Genomic DNA, 19,052 nt, shown 5'->3' on the forward strand with positions numbered 1-19,052 from the left:
TGCACTGCAGATATACGATAGGTTTCCTTTGATGCTGGACTTGGACAGAGAACGTGGAAAGTATCTGTCTCCTAATGCGGATAAAAGCGTATGCAATCTCTACGTTTTACACAGGTATGGGATTTCGAAGAGAGCAGATGATGAGCAAAGGCCTGTCTTGGGAATCGTGGTGGTGCCAGTAGACGAGCTCGGAACATTCGTCGAGCTCTCAGCAGGAAAGGAATCAAAAGTTTTGCCGCCACCCGACGTTCTTCTTCACAAGCGCTACAAAACGTTTGTTGCTTTTGTTGGCTGCTTGATAGAACCCGTTTGCATAGTCTTGTGTTTTACAGCGGAGAAGCTATGCCTGGGGCAGCATCTCCTTGCGCGAGATCATGTTGAAAATGGTGGAGTAAGTGAAAGCATCGGCCTAAGCTACGGCCCGCTCTTTCTGTGGTGTTTTGTTTTCTTAGGAATAAAGTGGAACGGTGGCTTGTGACGAAGGCCAATGTCGAAAGTAGTATGAAGAAGGAGATGAAGGAGAAGAAGACGACGACGAAGAGGACGATGAAGCAAAAGCAGAAGACGAAGAAGAAGCAGCAGAAGTTAAAGAATGGAAAGAAGAGAAAGGTAAGAACTGCTTCTTAAGACTTAACCGCGTTTCCATTTCTGCAGACACCACAAACCATGCCGAGATCCAACAGTAACGCCACATGCGTATATGTCAGGAAGAGCTATAAAAGTAAGGTTTTTTGTAATGTAGACGCTGAAGAAATCGCCAAGGATTTGCAGATTGATATATGTTTTCATCCCCTAGATTCACCCTTCCATAGGTGCAATGTGGAGCGAGCTCGAACGGCAAACACAAAACTATGTGTTGCACTAAAACAACAAAATCTGCGACACGTGAAACAGAAAAGATCCAATTTCGAGCAGCAATGTATTTGTGATTACACATTAAGCATGCCATCATGGAATGGAAGTTATCACCAAATGTGTATAACATATAGAAGGTTAATTGGGACAATTATTAATTTCACAACTTTTGTGAGGACAAAGTGAAGATTAATTTTTTCTGACAAATCTTATGAGTTATACTTCTTCATGGTGGAAATAGCTTCTCGTCGTTCATCAGAAATCTGTAGAAAGGGTTGGAATTTTTATCACAAACAGAATAGTGGTGAGAAATGAAAGATCAGCTATTTTCCCTAGCTACAAGCAAAGAACGTGATGAAAATTTCTGTTTGCCTGGATCTCTTTTTATGTTGTGTTGGTTGCCTCCCTAGCTCTGTTGGTGCGTCTATCTCCTGCTAGCTTGATGAAGAATGACAATAATATAACCTCTCCCCAGGAAGAGGTTGATCTTTTTCCTGCAAAAAACACTTCAATTTCAAATGCTGAGTATCGAGCTCGCCGCCGGATCGCCACCTTTCCCACGTAACAAACGCGAGTGAGATTATCTATTTGTTCAAAACATGAGCTCAATACAAGATGTACATAACCCCCATCCCAAAAACAATTAACCAAGGAAAAAAGAAAACGAAAAAAATATAGAGCGAAAGAGAAGAGAGCCCACAGAAAGGTGTGGAAGCGCAACTTTGCTTTGCTTTGGAAGTTAAATCCCACTGTGCCCTTGACCCCGGCATTCCATTTGCCTTCCTCTTTTTTTTTTTAAGTTCCTTTTCTTCCCACGTCAAAAATGTGTGCTCCACCCAAACTATCTCAATTGTAGATCTTCACTGGCTTCTCAAATGCGTGTCGGTTCTGGAACAATACAATCGTTAAGCAATCCGTGGAAATCCGATATAGAAGAGGAGAGTGCTATGTATCTTACCTGACTAGCAAGATGAGAACGCTTTGGTGCTGTGTCCGAGTGCTCCAAACCCAGGTAGTGCTCCCAAGCACCATAGACATCCCGCTTCTACAAATCCCCAAAGTTACGTAAGCACACATAAAGCATTAGGAGCACAAACTACCTGAAAGCGACTAGCAACAATGTCACCATTGTGTAGGTAATCCGGCCGCCCCAACGAAAGGAAAGCAAACTTCCACTGCAAAAAAAAAAGCATGAGAGGTTTGAATACAACGGAAACCAAGTGTAATGCTGGGCTTGCCTTGGAGAATTCATCGTCAGGTACTTGTAGTTTGGCTTGGATACGGTCTCTGACCTCCGCCAGAGTCTCGTTCTCGCGCACGGCTAGAAAGAATGGCTCTCCAAAGTTTTGAACCTGCGGAAGAGATGTTGCTTGAGAGAAAGTAAAACTACTGCAGGAATACCATGTTGTTTTGGACGGCATCCCGTGTGTAGTGGTAGACATGGATCAATCGGTCTTGAGGACCCAAATTTTTCTCTTCCTCCGGAATCTACAGAAAACACATGTTAAGATGCCAACTCCAACTAGAGCGTTTAGAGTTACCTCTTCAGCTCTAAGAGTCCAGTATTGGTCGTTGATATTTTCGATCTTCTCATTTGCAGGAAAAATCTGAAAACCTTGGACATTAAGATATGCTCGATCCAAGAAAAAGGCCAAACCTTGTAAATCTTGTGATAGAAGACTTCCAAAATTCTGAGCTCCGCATCCGGATTCGACAGCTCAACTAGACCCTTCAATTCATTGATAACATCGCCAACCGTACTATTCTTAGGAAGCCGTACGTTGTGTACAGACACCTGCATAAAAAAGAAATCGAACTTAATGCGAAACACTTCTAGCTACAGACTTACCTCTTCAGTTCTAGCATTATGAAAAGCGATTTTTAGTGTCTTCAAACCTTGCAGTTCTGGAAGTGGTAGGTCCAAGGTTTCAAAATAAAGAATATCCGAGCTCTGTCACGCGGAATTGACAAAAAGATAAACAAAAGACGAATGGAATGAACGTATACCTGGTTGTAATGCACGAGCATGTCGCTTAGATGTTCTACACCCCGGTATTTAATCGGTTGTGGCTTCGGCTGTTGAGAATAGCAGTTATGTGCTGTTAATCGAATTTTGGAGGCATCATCCAGCTCTAGTTTCGTAGCCACTCTCTCAACAACGTCGTCGTAAGTATGTTGCTTTGACCTGAATGTGAATAATATTAACAGGGAAAGAATAAGAGAAGAACAATGTCACTTACAGTTCCAGGCAAAACTCATCCTCTTTAGGTCTGTCAAGTCGTCTGAAGTGAACCACCTAACACAACAAAACAGTTTAAAAGAACAAGCTCATCACACAGGCTGGTTACCTGTCTGTTTCGCACATATTCTAGAAAAGAAGGAACATCCGGATAACGGAATCGCCCTTCATCCTGAGGTGAAAGGGCCTTCTGATAACATAGGATATCTCCATCCTCGAGCTGTGAAGAACGGAAGTGAATTAGTGACTAGGAAACTAACAAACACAGCCTACCTGACTCGCCTTGAAAGTAAGTTTTTTGTCCACGGGTTCGCACATCACATTTGGTTCAAACTTTATTTCTTCAAATATTTGAACCTCAGTGTTTGCCGCGAATCCAGCCAGCTCGTTTAACTTTTCCAAAATATCAGCAGGTTTTCCCCCTTGTTTCACGAAAAGTTTGCCCACGTAGCTACAAGGAAGAAGTCAAAAATTAAAGTCACGTACATAAGCAGTATTTACCGTAGTTCGGTTTGTTCCGGGTCATAGAACTTCAAAAACAGCAAGATTTCATCCTTCGCCTTTTCGAGAACTAAAAGGCTAGGCACCTCCTGTTAATATCCAATCAGGACGTGCTCAATCACAAACACAAAAAGCCTTACCGGCCGCTCCTCAAGAAACAGTTTCAGCTCGGCATTATGGGCCTTATTCGAAGCTTCCTTCAAAAGACCCACCTATAAAAGAAATATTAGCCAAACTATAAAAATTGCTCAAACATACACTTTGTGCCTCTTCCTGCTCAGTTAATGGTCGATTTGGACGGTAGGTGTGGTTTTGCCGCTTAGCCCACAGCCAGAATCGTTGACAGTGAACGGGAACTTTAAACTCCTTGGCAACCTCTTCCTTGAACTGAGTAAACGGCATCTGCTTCTGTATGCGGAAGCTACGCACTTTCTCATGATCAACAAGGTCGAAAAAGATGTCCTTGCCAATCTGTGTTTTCAAATCCTCCTCACGAGCAACCTTGATTTTGGATGGTCAGAACATCAGAGCGAAGAGAAACGGTTGAGTACCTTGATTACTGTATACAGATGAGCCTCGGCTTTCTCCTTCCGTTTCCGTTCTTTCTCTTCGTGCTCTTTCTTCAAGCGCACCTAAAAGGAAAAGAGAACGAACTGTTACTCCACCAAAAAACACCGAAAAATATTACCTGCAAGTGCTCAGCAATATCTTTCACGTCTACATTGCAGATAACCTTGTCCTTATCGCTCTCTCTGATATATACAAGCATGTATGCATTGGAGTACTTCGTAAATTTGAAAGGAGGGTTGTTAAATCCGGGATTGGTCTGTGGCAACTGTAAGAAAAACAATAAGTCACCGAAACTAGTTTAATGACATGCTTACTTCCTCTTCTCCACCATACTGCTCCTCAAAAGCCCTTTTAACTTCCTCCTTTGTCACCCGTTCATCGTCGAACTTGTACCTGCAAATAGTCCGTTATAAAGTTTGTCTCCACAAAACAACAGCGAACGACACCCACCATTGATCGGAAAGTGTAGGCCGGATAAAAGCATAATAGTGTCCTCCGTGAACCCCTCCGCTGTGAACCAGGACACTGCACTTGCACTTATTACCGTACTGCAATGCGAAGGCCCAAAACATATACGCTACCTGTGTAAAGTATATAGATTCCGCACACTTCTATCTGCGTCAGGGGACAAATACTTCCCGTCTTCTCTGTCCAAGTCCAACTCCAAAGGAAACTCGTACCTATCATTAATCTGCATAAAATACCATTACAAACCAAGCTAACCAAAATGAAGTCGACGGACCTTGACCATCGTGTCGCGAGTGAAATCATATTCAAATCTCTTCAGTTGTAACTGGAGAACAGGTGGAAAATCTATAAAGAGCACTCCTTTCTTAGCATCCTGCAATTTGAAAGCCCATCAGCTGCATTCTAAACGTGAATAGGAAGGTCACCTGCAAACCATTCTGTTCGGCATGGTACTTATTATCCCCCTCAAGTTTCTCAACCTCCACATACTTGTCAAATGACGCATACACGTCCTTGCAGCCCTTGACATCCAATTGCAAATCTGTAACACACGTTGTGAGAAGCCCAGACTACTCAATATCAACATACCATAAAATGACTCTTTCCGCGTAGATTTGTAATCGACGTTGATGCATTCGATGTAGTTCATATGATGACCCTCAAAAAGCTGTTGAATCGTTCCTTCAACAGCGGTTCCCTGAGAAGTGAGTAGAAGATAAGAATAGCTTTGAAGTTCAACGTACAAAGTACTCACTTTCATCTTATCCTCCAACTTCTCGCAGAGCACACGGTTCAACTCCTGGACATCGTGCTGCATAAAGGAGTCGTACGTATCCCACCCAAAGGACTTTGTTAAATCCTTCGTAGCCACACTCGTGTCACTGTATTGCAGCTTGTAAAAGAGGCTCTGTAAAGCCAGTGGAATGCTATTTGAGGGAACATCGTTCTCGGTCGTGGGCATATGGTACACTGCCTGAATTACAAGAACTTAACTGTGAGACCGAACAGTCAAGGGATAAGAGATAATAGTTACCTTACGGAAGTAAGGAATGTGGTAAAGCGTCTGAAGTAGTGAGTTCATGTAGCAGGTCGCACCCTGATTCTTCAACCCAACGAAACCAGTCTCCTTCTTCGAATCGTAAGCCCAGTAATCCATCACCTTCCGAACATTTACATCCGCCTCTATACAAACCGTATCATTTACAAGGTATCCTCTAGACGAGTCGTAAAGTTCGTGCAGTGACATGAAAGAGGTAAAACCCCAGTCGCTCTCACGAGAGTTGAACTGGTGCTGAGTATCTGTACAAAGAAAACGCTTAGCGTCAAATCCCGACTTCTCTTTAGCTGCTGCAACATCTCACCTTTGCGCATACTCAGCTTCTGCTCGAACTGGTTAATGACCGCCAGGCTGAATTGCGCGAATCTAGTCCAGCCGTAAGGCAAAGTCGCAGAATCCGCAACGTCGAGGTAGATGGACAGATGGTCGACATTGTTTCCTTTGGGGAAGACAAGGATACGCCTGCAAGTCACAAAACACTCGCTCATCCCACCCCACGAAGAGCAAAAAAAGAATAAAGCTCGTCACACACGTACCACTTATACCCCCCGATGATGAAGGTGTCAGAGTAGTGCTTCCTCATAGTAATTCTCGAAAAGTTTGGGATTTGCCACGAAAACTTTCCAGACAGCGGGTCCTCTACAACCTGGTTGTCTGCACTGCTCACCGTCTCGGTTTGCCCTACAACTGAAGAACACCGGCCACATTACTTCCAAATCGCTGGAAGAAGCGAAAACCCACCTTCCATTGCCTCGATGCTGTCGTTCACCTTGCCGGACACCAGCATGCTCTCATCTTCCTGCGAAATCCAGTGATTACTTCCGCGAAAATATTTCCAGATCCTACACGGGGCAGGGCAACAGTGACCGACACATACCTCTAGAGGCGCCGCCATGACTGTCATCGCTCCAGCCGAATTCGCAAACCCTATCTCCGATTCGCGAGCGCAACACGATTGACACTGCCGCCCGCTCCCCCCAAACCCTAATTTCCTGGGACCAGGTCAAAATATTTTGCTCGATCGATGGATCGAGGGAGCGGCGATGGCGCGAAGAATCAATCCAGTGAGCATGCACTGAGGGATCAGCCCTGCCGCACCGTTTGCTAGCCTAGCCGCAAGCCTCCCCCCCCCCAAACACAAACACCCCACACCAAAATAAAAAAAAACTTGGTGTATAGTGGCTTTGTGTGCTTATGTGTCATCGCTGTGTCACATGACGTGTCTGACACGTGTGCTTTGGCGTGTCACTGAAGAGCCCTAATCCGGCTCTTTCGCGCCATCTCGGCGATTTGAATGAACGAGTGTGTCGATCTTGCCAGATCTTGCCGGTGTCTATCCCGCGCGCGGCAGATCCATCGCGAAATCTCTGCGCTCCAGGGTCCTCCTCTTCCGATCTTCCTCTCCAATCTCTTGATCCGGATGTATGGCAACTGTGGCAGCGCGGAGGATGCGCGGAGGGTTTTCGATTCGATCCAGGCCAAGGATGTGTTCTCCTGGAATCTCCTCCTCTCGGCCTACATCCAGAGCGGGCAGATCAAATCGGCCAAGGATTTGTTTGATTCTATGCCCGAGAGGGATGCCGTGTCCTGGAACACGATGCTTGCGGCGTTTGCCCAGAGCCGCCAGCTCCACTGCGCTCAAGATCTCTTCGCAAGAATGCCGCTATGGAGCTTGATCGCCTGGAACTCGATGCTCTCGGCGTACTCTCGCAGCGTGGATGCGATCCAGAAGCTCCAAGATCTCTTCGATTCCATGCCGGTCACAAATCTCGTCTCCTGGAGCGTGCTCTTGGCGGCATACGCGCAGATTGGGGATTTCCAGCGCGCGCTTGCGATTCTGGAAAGAATGCCCGACTGGAATCTCGTTGCCTGGAATTCGCTGCTGGATGCTCATGCCCGGCGAGGGGATCTGGATCGGGTGAAGCAGCTCTTCGATTCGATGCCCGATCGAGACATCCTCTCCTGGACCGCGCTCCTCACTTGCTACGCTCGATCCGGGAGATTATCCGATGCTTCCCTCCTCCTCGCCGCCATGCCCGCGTGGGATCTCGTCTCCTGGAACGTGATGCTCGCCGCGGAGGCCGAGAGTGGGAACATCCACAGCGCCAAGAATTTCTTCGATCGAATGCCGGAGCGGAGCTTCGCGTCCTGGAATCTGATGATCACCGCCTACTCGCACGACGGCCAGGTGAAATCCGCCAAGAGCCTCTTCGATCAAACCCCAGCCAAGAACCTCCTCCTCTACAACGCGATGCTCACAGCCTACGCCCAAAACGGGTGCCACGCCCTCGCGATCGAGCTCTTCGCCTCGATGCCGTGCAGAGATCTCGTCTCCTACAATGCAACGCTCTCCGCGCTCGCGAAATCTAGCCCTATCGATCAAACCAAAGATTTCTTCGACCTAATTCCCGAGAAGAACATCGTTGCATGGAATGCGATGCTCACAACATATGCCGAGAATGGGCATCTGGAAATGGCGATTTCCATGTTCGATTCGATGAGCCATCATGATATTGTGTCCTACACTGCCATGGTCACTGCGTATGGATCGAGCGGCCAGATAGAACACGCAAGAATACTGTTTGATTCGTCACCCCAGAAAGACGTTGTTTTATCAACTGCCATGCTCGCAGCATATGCCCATTTAGGGTTCTTGGCAGAGGCTAGCACAATTTTCCAATCTTTGCAAGAATGCAGCATAATCACGTGGAATTCTATGCTAGCTGCTCACGCATTGAGCAGCACAATCGAGAAATCCCAGTGGATTTTCGATTTGATGCCGGTAAGAGATACAGTGTCTTGGATTTTGATGCTCAGCGCATATGCCCGGCTTGGGCATCTGGAGAGAGCGATTTCCTTCTTCGCGACAATGCCAATGCCACACGCAGTCCCAGATCGCGTCGTGCCCTGGAACACGATGCTCGCAGCGCACGGAACCAGCGGCCAGGACGCCGAGAATCTCCTGTGGGCCGCGAATTTGCAAGGCGTGGCCCCGGATGCTGTCTCCTTCGTCTCGATTTTGGGGGCGTTTGGCCACACCGGCGACGTGGATTCCGGCTGGAGCTACTTCGTGTCGATGCGCAGCGATTACTCGACCCAGCCGGAGAAGCTCCACTTTGGGTGCATGGTGGCGATCCTGGCTCGAGCTGGGAACTTCGATTTCGCCCGGGATCTCCTCGACAGCATGCCATTCGTTCCAGGGATCGAGCAATTGAGCTGCCTGACACTGTTCTAGAGCCAAACAAATTAGATTTCGTCCAGGAACTTGCAGAGATCGAGCAATTGGGCTAAGACGCAATTGCCCATCTCGAGATCTAGACTAGACAATTGGAAGAAACAAAGATCTTCCTCCACGTGCCATATATCATGTGTCGAAGGGCACCAAATTATAAAACTATATACGTGATCCTATCAAGCATCCCTCAAGCTCCCATATATAATATCTATGGTCCTTTCAAAGGGCTGTCTCTTCGCTCTTCGGAGCACTGGCCGCCTCGACTCTCTCCTGGACAGCATCCACAGCCTTGTCTTGGACGCTGCTTTTCCCCTTGAGATCCTCGGCCGCGGCCTTGAGCTCTCCCGCCGCGGCCTCTTTCTTCTCTGGAGCAACGTCGGCCTCGGCCTCCGTCAAGCACTTCCCAAACGGCTTGCCAGGGTGGCCAATGTTATCGACAAAGTTGGGGAGAATGTCCTCGGCAGCGTCGGGGAGCTTGGCAGTGTCCATACCCCCACCACCACCTTCCTTCTTAGCTCCTGCTCCTCCCATTTGCTGCTTCGCGGCGTCTGGAAGGACGTTGGCACTTCCCATAAGCTCCGAGTCGCTTGGAACTTCGCCGCTGGTCTTCTTTGCCTCCTCCGTGCGGCTCTTCTTTGGCTCCTCCGTGCCTGATCCATGGCCTGCTTCTTCCGTCTTTGGCTTCTCGCTCTCCTTGTCTTCGCTGGGAAAGGATCCTGCCTGCTTCTTGAAATCCATGGAGGAAAAAAAAAACGAAATGTGAGTAGACAAAGAGAAGAACCGAGAAAGTCTAAACTGTCGGATGGAACTTCTCCAGTGGATATTTTTATAGAGTCCGGGAAAACGAGTAAAGGGGCCCAAACGGGATCACTATCCTCCTGTGAAGAAAGATGGACGAGGTAAATGTGAGACAGAGAAAAAAAGATATATACAAAACTGCCAAGTGCCACCCAGACTCCGATTCACCAAAGATTTTTATCAAGCCGCTGTGGTTTGATTCGTCACAGTGAGAGAACTATAGTACAAAGCTTTCGAGCCTTATTTCGTGCTGCTACCTTGTCTGCCAAAAAAAAGAAGAGTTTAGCATAAAAGAAATGGAAAAACTTGTCATACCAGGTAATGAATTGTCTCGCTCCAGTTAAGAACTCTGTATCTGCAAAGAGGGAGAAGTCAACCAGGGAATCGTGAATCAAAAACATGTCCTTCAGCCACGCCAATTCCTCATACGACTGGTCCGTATTCTAGTTACACGAGCACTGCTCCAACCGGTTCCAAGACCGGGAGCAACGACGTGCAACGTCAACGGGCAGCGCAGTGAGATTACTAAATTATGCATCATAGGACCGAACCACTAGAAGGAAAAAACAGTAAAGCGAAGTTACATTTTGCGCTTAGAAGTTTAAGATGATCTTCTCTTGTGGAACCAAAGTAGATCAGTCACATCCTGCAATAAAAACATCACAGTGAAGGTAGAGCAAAGGGTCTCTACCTTGAGCATGCCCTTGTGGCCAAAGAAAAGTAACAACTTGAGAGGAATCTGGAATACTTATGTTCTTCGAAAAGGCTGCCTGTGGCACAATAAAGCGAAGTTAAATGAGAGATGGTGTAAAGGAGAAAACAATGAATCATGTCTACAACAGTGAGAATAAAAATACCTGGACATATCCTGATTTGCCCATCCAGCTCCCATCAGTCTGCCAGAGTATGGGAATTATGCTCACGCCATGTCCTATCGTAGAGATAAGTGAGAATCGACAACCGAAAAAGAAACAAAAGAAGAGTACCCGATATGCCATTCTGTAAAGACCCTCACATCGCTCCTCCTGTTCGCGTCAATTCCGGCCTCTATAAGTGATCGAATCGAACTGTCCTGAAAAAAGAAAGAACCATACGTAAACCATCCCAAAAGATAGCGAACTACAAGTAAAAAAAACGAGTGGAAAGAAGGAAACGTCATGTCTACGTAAACTATCCCAAGAGATGAAAGAACGAGTGGAAAGAAGAAAAAAAATGCCCTACGTAAAAACAAAAAAAGAAACGAGTGGAAAGAAGAAAAAACCATGTCTACCATAGCAAGAACAAAGGAAAAAAAAAAAAAAAAACGAATGGAGATGGAAGAAAAAAGAAGAAGAAATCCCGTTACCTGATACCAGAGCCAGTCGCGAAGAACAGCACAGTCTGGAACTTCTCTGGAGGGTAGAGCTGGTCGATATCGAAACCTTTGCCAAATTTTGGGAATTTAGGGTTCCTGGCAAGGGATTCTTGGAGTTCCTAGGACGTGGAGGGCACTACCTCGGCTGTGCTGTGCGATCTGGCCAAGGGAGATAAGGTGGATTTAAGCCAAGTAATGGGCGGAGGCCTTTACACATGCCATTGTTGGGCATTTGCAACACTTACGGATTCTCAAGCTTGGAGATCTTCTTTGGGCATAGAATCGAACACTTGTCTAAAGTAAAGAAGCATATCTTGTGTGGAGATATGTAATATGTTTTTTTCCTGACAATATTCTTTCATGAAATTAGAACGTTCTTCTAGCTTCCAAATGCCCAGCTTGGGCATTTTCATTAGCCCATGTTGACTTTTGCGTTGACATGGTTGACTTTACATTGACTTACATTGAAAAACTGGCTCTGGCTCCTAAGAGATTCTTTCTTCTTGCGATGCTCCACAGCGATGGCGTTTCGACCACCACCACCACCAGCAGGAGCTGGAAAGTGGCAAAGAAATCGACGAAGGGAATCGCCACACTCTTGGCGGCGCTCAAGGAGGCAAGCAAGGCCAGGGATGCCAAGAGGGGGCGGGAGCTCCACTCCGACGCCATAGCCAGTGGAGTGGCGGGCGATCTCTTCGTGGGCAGCAGCCTGGTGGACATGTACTCCAACTGCGGCCTCATGGGCGAAGCGCGAGAGGTATTTGACGCCATGCCCAGCCATGACATTGTCTCGTGGAATGCGCTCATGCTCGGTTACGCAGAGAACGACCATGGATTGGCGGCGCTCGCCCTCTTCTCGCCGATGCGCGACGAGGGCTGCTCTCCAAACTCCAGAACTTTTGTTGCTGCGGCTAAGGCATGTTCTAGCATTCCCACGGCTGAGAAGGAAGAAGAAGTTCCAAGAGGTAGCGAAGTATGCTCGACTTCGAAGATGAGATCGCTGGAGATTGGAATGGCGATCCACTCGCAGGCGCTGGAGAGGAGGTGCGGATCCATTTTCATGGAGAGCTGCCTCGTCGATATGTATGCCAAGTGTGGCGGCATGGACGACGCTCGGCGCGTTTTCGAGAGCATGGAGAGGAGGAATATGGTGGCCGCTCATGCTGGGCTATGCCGAGAGTGGCGATGGCCAAGCTGCGCTCAAGCTCTTCCAGGTGATGGAACGCGAGGATTGCCCGCGGGACGCTCGGACTTTCGTTGCCGCGGTGAAGGCTTGCTCGAGCCTGGCTATGGCGGCGAAGGAAGGATCATCTAGCGCGAGAGCCTTGAGAGCTCTTGAGACCGGCATGGCTGTTCATCGCGAAGCTCGCAAGAGTGGATTCGAGTCGGATGCTTTCGTGACTTGCGGACTTGCGCATACCATACTTGTATGCGAAGCGTGGGAGTATGGAGGATGCGAGGAGGATCTTCGAGCGCTTCGCCAGCCACGACGTTGTCTCGTGGACGGCGTTGATACTTGGCTATGGTGACAATGGCGAGAACGAGGTGGCGGTGGAGCTCTTCTTGCGCATGGTTCACCAGGGATACCATGCAAACGCTCGGACTTTCGTGGCAGTGGTCAAGGCTTGCAGCAGCCTTGCCGAGGAGGAGCAAGGCGGAAGTGTGATAAAGTTTCGCGCTCTCGCCACTGGAATGGCGATCCATCGCCTCGCAGCTGCGAACGGTGGCTGTGATTCTAGTGGACGTTTTCGTGGGGAACACTTTGATCGACATGTATGCGAAGTGTGGAACTATGGTGGATTCCCGGCGAGTTTTCGATGCGATGCTTACACGGGACGTGGTCTCGTACAACGCGATCATGCTGGGCTATGCCGAGAATGATGGCGAGGCTATGGCGCTCGAGCTACTCGCGGCCATGCACAGGGAAGAACCGCGCGTTGTGGCGAATAGCTTGAGCTACCTTGCTGCTGTGAAGGCTTGCAATCACTTGGCATCGCGAGAAGAAGCCAGGGACTTCGATGGAAGAGCTGTGAAGATCGAGAGCCTGGAGAAAGGCATGGCTGTTCATGCTCGAGCTACGGAAGCCGGGTGTGATCGAGATCTTTTAGTGGCGAGCAGCCTGATCGATATGTACTCGCGAGCTGGAAGCATGGAGGATTAGCACAGGGCCTTCGATCAAATGGAGAGCCACGATGTAGTGTCATGGACGGGGCTCGTCTCCGGCTACGCCGAGAATGGCGATGGCGAGAGCTCCCTGGCGGTGTTCTTCGCGATGGTGGACGAGGGAGTGGAGCCCGACTCGTGGACGCTCGCGGCGGCGCTCAAGGCGTGCGGATCCATCGCCTCGAGCAAAGCTGGGCGACGTCTCCATGGCGAGATTTGCCGGCATGGACTGGAGGGCGATACCATCGTGGTCACCGGTTTGATCGACTTCTATGGCTACCATGGCCGACGCTCAGCGTGTCTTTGATGGTTCCATGGTTGCCGCGCGGGACGTGGTTGCATGGACGGCTCTAGTGTCCGGCTATGGCCGCCAAGGTGACGTGAAGTTCGTGTTTGTGACGTTCCAGGCGATGGTGAACACTGGCGTGAGGCCGGGTGGTGTGACCCTGCTGTGTGTGCTAGCCGCGTGTAGCCATGCCGGGCTTGTGGAGCGAGGGAAACGATTGTTTGGACCGAAAGAGAGAAGTATGGGATTGAGCACTACCACTGCATGATTGATAGGGGGCGAGCAAACCATCTGGAGGAGGCGCTGGAGATTGTGAGATCGATGCCTTTCCAAGCGGGTGTCGTGACCTGGATGACGATCTTGAGCGCTTGTAGGAAGTGGAAGAACACGAGAGTTGGAAGTGAAGCATTTGATGCGTTGGTTGGAATGGATGTGAGGGTGAAATCGTCAGCGTACTTGTTGATGGCTCATGTTTATGAGAGCTAAGATCATATCTATTGGCGGGAGCTCTTTGAATTTACGCCGTTGGATTTAGGGTTCTTGCTAGATTGCTGATATTCTCTCCAACTCTATCTATGCTCCATCGTTTAAGATCTCCTCTTGACTTGACAGGTCTCCCAGTCGGATTCAAGGAGACTGAAGACTGGAAACGATACACGAAGCTTAAGATCTCCTCTTGACTTGACAGGTCTCCCAGTCGGATTCAAGGAAATGTGTAGACTGAAGACTGGAAACGATACACGAAGCTTAAGATCGTCCTCTGGAAAGAAGCCTGGTATTGTTTAGATTATTCTTCCTAGGATGTCAAGTAAAGATGCTCGATTGAGAGAGATCTTTGCCGGAGTGTTTGCAGACTCCACTTTTTAAAGGTATTATGTACTTTTCTCGTCTTGTCACTACTACTCACTTTCTTGCGCAGGCTTTCTGCCAAATACAAAAGAGTCCCTTTTGCCACCGCTCCGAGTCATGAGAATTTCCCCATGCTATGCTTTAAGTTCATATTGCATTAGTCTAGGCCTTGGATGATCTGGATCGCGTGTGCTTCGTGCCACTTGCAGCCGAACTCTTGCAGCCGATTGTTGATTTCCAAAGTCCAATCCAGATCTTGTGCTCGTTGTTTATTAATCAGGGCTTTTTATTTACCAGCAAAAAACCAAAAAACTAGCTGGGCATAGTTTCATTGAGCACGAAAATAAGTTTCTTATGTCCTTGGTTGAAATGCTTCTTAAAACTTAAGCTGCATTTACATTTCTGACCATTTTGAGCTGGAAGGCATGCATGCTTCTATATGTCAGGAAAAGCGATAAAAGGATGCTCAAGCATTTGCAGGTATTTTGTGATTAATGTCTGTTTTCATCTCCTAGTTTCACCCTTCCACAGGTGCCAATGTGGAGCGAGCTCGAACAGAAAAAAGCTTCCAAGCAGACATAAATCGATTTGCTGCATTGACTGATCACCTTTCTTCCTTAGGAACAATGACACTTGAAACAGAAAAACTCATTTTCGAGCAGAAATAATCAGTGATGTGAATAGTAGTTCATCCTGGAGTGTTTGTAACATCTCTGAGAGAATTTTGTTTGGCAATCTAGCAGTTCTCCAAGAGAAGGTTTATAGCCAAGCTTCCCCGCATTGTAGCTGAATCTCAGCCTAGATCTTGGCGGGAGGGCCGCCATGTTTTCCCACACGGTTTTCGAATCAATTTCATGTGATAGTTATTGTCACATGACAATAACTGTGACCTAGGAACAGAAAGAGAGGCAAAACATTGTGTGTCCGTTTCAGGGCATTGCAACAGACTCCAATTCCTTGGTCTCATGTTAGGAGATTCTAGTCGGTGACACCATGACCATGCTTTCTCACTCGGTTTCTCCTTCTCTCACTCGTTTCCCTTTCTCTTTGCTGCACATAAGGGTGACAAATAAAGGTCTTTTTTACACCCTTATTTCTGGTTGCTACTGTTGCAAATTCTGATGGTGGCTGTTTCTAATTATTAAACAGTGCTTCTTACACAAATGACATTTCTTTTTCATTCTCCCATGGCTTAAGCTAATGATCCTTCATTCTAATTGTGATGGAACTACTGATTAATTGATGAGGGTGCAGTTGAGCTCGATATCTCCATATTTTGACCTTGTTGTTAGCTACATCACAAGAGGTTTTGAGTAAACTATAGAATAAACTTATATAAAAAAAATTTGGATGGAACAATATCATAAATTATATTACAATTTTTGGTTTGAGATGGTAATGGATATACCTAGAAAATGCTTGGATATTCTAGGATATTCTATCATCTAACGGTTGTTATTCATTTAGATTAATTTTGTATTTATAATTTATAAACATGTCTATAATTTTTAAACTTTCTTAAACTCTTTTTAGTATATTCTTTTTTATTCTATCATCTAATGGTTGATATGCAATAAGATTAATCTCATGTTTATAAATTACAAACATGCTTATAATTATAAACTTTATTTGATTATTAAACAAACCAAGCGATGCAACACGTGGCAATTTATTACAAGATTACATCAAAGCTTTCAAGTTGGACCATCTCTCCTTGGAACTAACAAGAAACGCAACACACAAAACTGCAGTTTGGAGCAGCAAGCTGGTGGTGCTCCAAAATCCTTGCAGACTTTGCTGGATTGAAGCATCTGGAGCAGCCCATGCTTCATCTCCTATTGCCAAGATGAAACAAAAGAGCTCTCTCCTTTTCAATGGAAGTGGGGGCCAGCCTGATGCTGCAGAGCAGTTGATATCCCGCCAATGGTGGACCATCATCAAGGCTTTTTGTGCGGCTCCTCCGCAGAAAAAGAATTTGTAAGAGCAATTTTTTATATTTTTTTTAATTCACACATTAGCAGATTTACATGGTCCTTATGTAAGAGCAACATCATTTTTATAAATATTTCTTTATCCACTCATGTTCGAGGACCTTTTCCAAAGCAAACCTCCTTCCGGGATCCAATTCTGTCATGCCTTGGATAAGCTGCCTTGCAGAAAGGGATGGAATGCTATCCCAATCCATAGAATTGTGATGGAGGTTCTTTAAACTTCGATCTCGCTTGCGTGCATTCTTAAATACCACCTCCACATCCATATTTGGGAATGGACAAGTTGCCGTGAGACAAGTGTAAAGCAGCATCCCTAAGCCCCACACATCGCTGGCTGTGATATAGCGCCTATCGAGCATCGCTTCGGGGGACATATAATCCCACGTCTCAGCCCCACGCTCGTTCCACAGATCCTCCATCCAGCAAGCCATCCCAAAGTCGGACACCTTTGGGACATAGAACTTCCCAGGCCGCGGGTACTTCAGCAAAACATTCGCGGGCTTCAGGTCGCAGTGGATGATCTCGTTGTCATGAACCCTCTTTAGCGTCTTGGCAAGAGCTATGACGATCTTTGCAGATTCTTCCTCATCAAGCTGCCCCTTGTACTTGATCCGGTCCTGAAGGCTGCAATTGCACAGCTCAAGAACAAGGTGGTACACCTCCCCGTACTGATTGGGCTCTTCTCGTATGAGCTGCTCGAAGTGGACGAGCCCCTGCTCATCGAGACCCTTGAGTGACACCTCCAGCATAGCCATCAGCCGAGCTTCAAACAGCCCATCGGGCCCATGGACTGTCTTGATCACAAAAACCTTCCCATCACTCCTTCAGAATGCCTTGTACACCGTCGCTTGCCCTCCACCCCCAATCGATTTCTCTAGTTTATATTTCTCTACCAGTGCTGGGTGTTCCTCACAGAGTTTCTCATCCAGGACTGTGTGGTATTCCATCCCTTGCTTAGGTTTCTTGTGGACACAATTCTTCAAATTATGCTCGCACTCATGCTCACGTTTAACCATCTCGAATGAGCTCTAGGGCTTGTTTGTAAAGACAGAATCTTAGTTTAAGCATCTTTTATTTTAAAGGTATCATGTTTAAGTGAACATTTCCTGGAATGCCAAATGAGAAACTCTCGGCGATGGGATTGAGAACCCACGGGACGGTATTGGTTCTGGGATACGCTCAAACCGGCAGGAAGATTTGGCTCTCGAGCTCTTCTCGCAGATGGAAGCTGCTATGATCAATCCAGATTGCTCGAGTTTTCTCATGGCTATCAAAACTTGCTCTAGTCTGGCTGCGCGAGAGGAGATTGATGCGTCGTTGGCTGTGAAGATCAAGAGCTTGAAACGAGCTTTGGCGATTCACTCTCATGCATCAAACTCTCGCGGCTTCAAGTTGGAGGCGTCGTTTGCCATACACTTGGCAAACGCGATGGTGGACTTGTATGGCAAGTGTGAAAGTCTAGAAGATGCTCGCAGGGTGTTTGATTCGATGGAGCAGCACGACATCGTTTCCTGGACATCGATCATCACAGGCTATGCTCACGAGAGCCAAGATGGAGACGAAGCTTTCCTTCTCTTCTCTTCCATGCAAGAACAAGGATTTAAACCCGATCGTTTAGCTTGTCTCGCCGCTATCAAGGCTTGTAGCGTAATCACCGAGAAGAAAATGGGATTTAGACGTAGAATCTCAAGAAAGCAATGAAAATCCACTCGTGGATCTCGCAGCTTGGCCTGGAGAGAGATCCAGCAGTCTGGTTGATATGTATGCCAAGTGTGGAAGCTTGATCATGGACGCTCGCAGGGTATTTGATAAAATCTTAGATCGCGACATAGTCTTGTCTTGTGGAACTCTTTCCTGTTTGGATGTGTTTACATTGGCGAGGACGAGCTTGCGTTGGAATGCTATGCAGCCCTGGAAGTTGCTCCAAACTCTCAAACCTTTCTTGCGTTGTTGCAAGTTTGCAGGAACCTGGGAGATTTGAAGCTCGGGAAGCTCTTCCACGCACAGATTCTCCGGCAGGGACTGGAAGGGAGTTCTGTGGGGATTTCCCTGCTTGTGTTGCGGACCACATAGAAATCGCTTCCTGCTTCCTGATGTTGTCAATCTTTCCATCACTTTCTTTTCTCCAGGTCCGAATCACAGCGAAAAGTGGAGCTACCTCTCTGATACAATGGCAGCAATCGGTGGTGGCTTTGCGAAACCTTTGTGGCAAAAATTCAATGTGAGAGCTTGGCAAGAGCTTGTTGACAACACCAAGCTTGCTCTCGAGCTCGGTGACTGTGTAAACTCGCTGGTAGCCGCAAAACCAAGGCTCTCAAGACTCCAACAGGGATCACCCCTTCAAAGATTGTTTGGCGCGAATCCTCAAATATACATCAAAGTTTTTTCTCAAGTGCATCTTTTCCTACTCGCATGCTCCGAAATGCTTGGAACGCAGCGATGGCGTCTCCTCGAGCGCCACGTCCTGCAATCAAAGTATTCCATGCCACAGTGTTGGGAGACGCAATGGAGCTCTCAAACACAAGCTCGGCGACCTCGACGCTCCCGCATTTACAGTAGAAGTCGAGACTACATATCACCTAGTCTGCAGTGAAGGAAAAAGAGAAAGATCTCATACTTATGTGCAAGATTCAGCCATTCCAACTTGTCCACAAATCATACAGTTGCATCCTATCACAACATTATG

The 19,052-nt window shown here is 47.2% G+C and overlaps 6 protein-coding genes across 6 annotated transcripts; 3 read left to right on the forward strand and 3 right to left on the reverse strand.

Annotated features, from left to right (window-relative positions):
* Positions 1-1,417: 1,417 nt before the first annotated feature.
* Positions 1,418-6,837, reverse strand: LOC9649908 (ubiquitin carboxyl-terminal hydrolase 12). The gene is made up of 29 exons (XM_024659302.1): positions 6,568-6,837; positions 6,432-6,489; positions 6,227-6,377; positions 5,995-6,152; positions 5,667-5,932; positions 5,388-5,606; positions 5,222-5,330; positions 5,059-5,174; positions 4,908-5,006; positions 4,747-4,856; positions 4,616-4,690; positions 4,480-4,558; positions 4,284-4,430; positions 4,147-4,227; positions 3,854-4,096; positions 3,736-3,807; positions 3,596-3,684; positions 3,368-3,545; positions 3,204-3,314; positions 3,096-3,151; positions 2,863-3,040; positions 2,705-2,806; positions 2,513-2,650; positions 2,397-2,462; positions 2,257-2,343; positions 2,094-2,207; positions 1,956-2,030; positions 1,814-1,900; positions 1,418-1,743 (listed from the first exon to the last, which is right to left on the reverse strand). The coding sequence occupies exons 1-29, from the start codon at positions 6,592-6,594 to the stop codon at positions 1,702-1,704; spliced, it is 3,333 nt and encodes a 1,110-aa protein (XP_024515070.1). The 5' UTR covers positions 6,595-6,837; the 3' UTR covers positions 1,418-1,701.
* Positions 6,838-7,287: 450 nt separating this feature from the next.
* Positions 7,288-8,925, forward strand: LOC112340586 (pentatricopeptide repeat-containing protein At4g02750-like). Its single transcript, XM_024659282.1, has one exon. The coding sequence runs from the start codon at positions 7,288-7,290 to the stop codon at positions 8,923-8,925; it is 1,638 nt and encodes a 545-aa protein (XP_024515050.1).
* Positions 8,923-10,209, reverse strand: LOC9653044. Its single transcript, XM_024659375.1, has 2 exons — positions 10,039-10,209; positions 8,923-9,985 (listed from the first exon to the last, which is right to left on the reverse strand). The coding sequence occupies exon 2, from the start codon at positions 9,661-9,663 to the stop codon at positions 9,145-9,147; it is 519 nt and encodes a 172-aa protein (XP_024515143.1). The 5' UTR covers positions 9,664-9,985; positions 10,039-10,209; the 3' UTR covers positions 8,923-9,144.
* Positions 10,210-11,411: 1,202 nt separating this feature from the next.
* Positions 11,412-12,465, forward strand: LOC112340570. The gene is made up of 2 exons (XM_024659244.1): positions 11,412-11,834; positions 11,899-12,465. The coding sequence occupies exons 1-2, from the start codon at positions 11,517-11,519 to the stop codon at positions 12,070-12,072; spliced, it is 492 nt and encodes a 163-aa protein (XP_024515012.1). The 5' UTR covers positions 11,412-11,516; the 3' UTR covers positions 12,073-12,465.
* Positions 12,466-15,382: 2,917 nt separating this feature from the next.
* LOC9653045 (calcium and calcium/calmodulin-dependent serine/threonine-protein kinase) lies at positions 15,383-17,382 on the reverse strand. Its single transcript, XM_002985429.2, has 3 exons — positions 17,260-17,382; positions 16,484-17,160; positions 15,383-15,425 (listed from the first exon to the last, which is right to left on the reverse strand). The coding sequence occupies exons 1-3, from the start codon at positions 17,380-17,382 to the stop codon at positions 15,383-15,385; spliced, it is 843 nt and encodes a 280-aa protein (XP_002985475.2).
* A 205-nt stretch (positions 17,383-17,587) lies between these two features.
* Positions 17,588-18,439, forward strand: LOC112340587 (pentatricopeptide repeat-containing protein At3g53360, mitochondrial-like). The gene is made up of 2 exons (XM_024659283.1): positions 17,588-18,013; positions 18,248-18,439. The coding sequence occupies exons 1-2, from the start codon at positions 17,588-17,590 to the stop codon at positions 18,437-18,439; spliced, it is 618 nt and encodes a 205-aa protein (XP_024515051.1).
* The last annotated feature ends 613 nt before the right edge of the window (positions 18,440-19,052 follow it).

The sequence above is a fragment of the Selaginella moellendorffii genome, unplaced genomic scaffold (genome assembly GCF_000143415.4).
Source record: "Selaginella moellendorffii unplaced genomic scaffold, v1.0 SELMOscaffold_67, whole genome shotgun sequence".
NCBI lineage: Eukaryota > Viridiplantae > Streptophyta > Lycopodiopsida > Selaginellales > Selaginellaceae > Selaginella > Selaginella moellendorffii.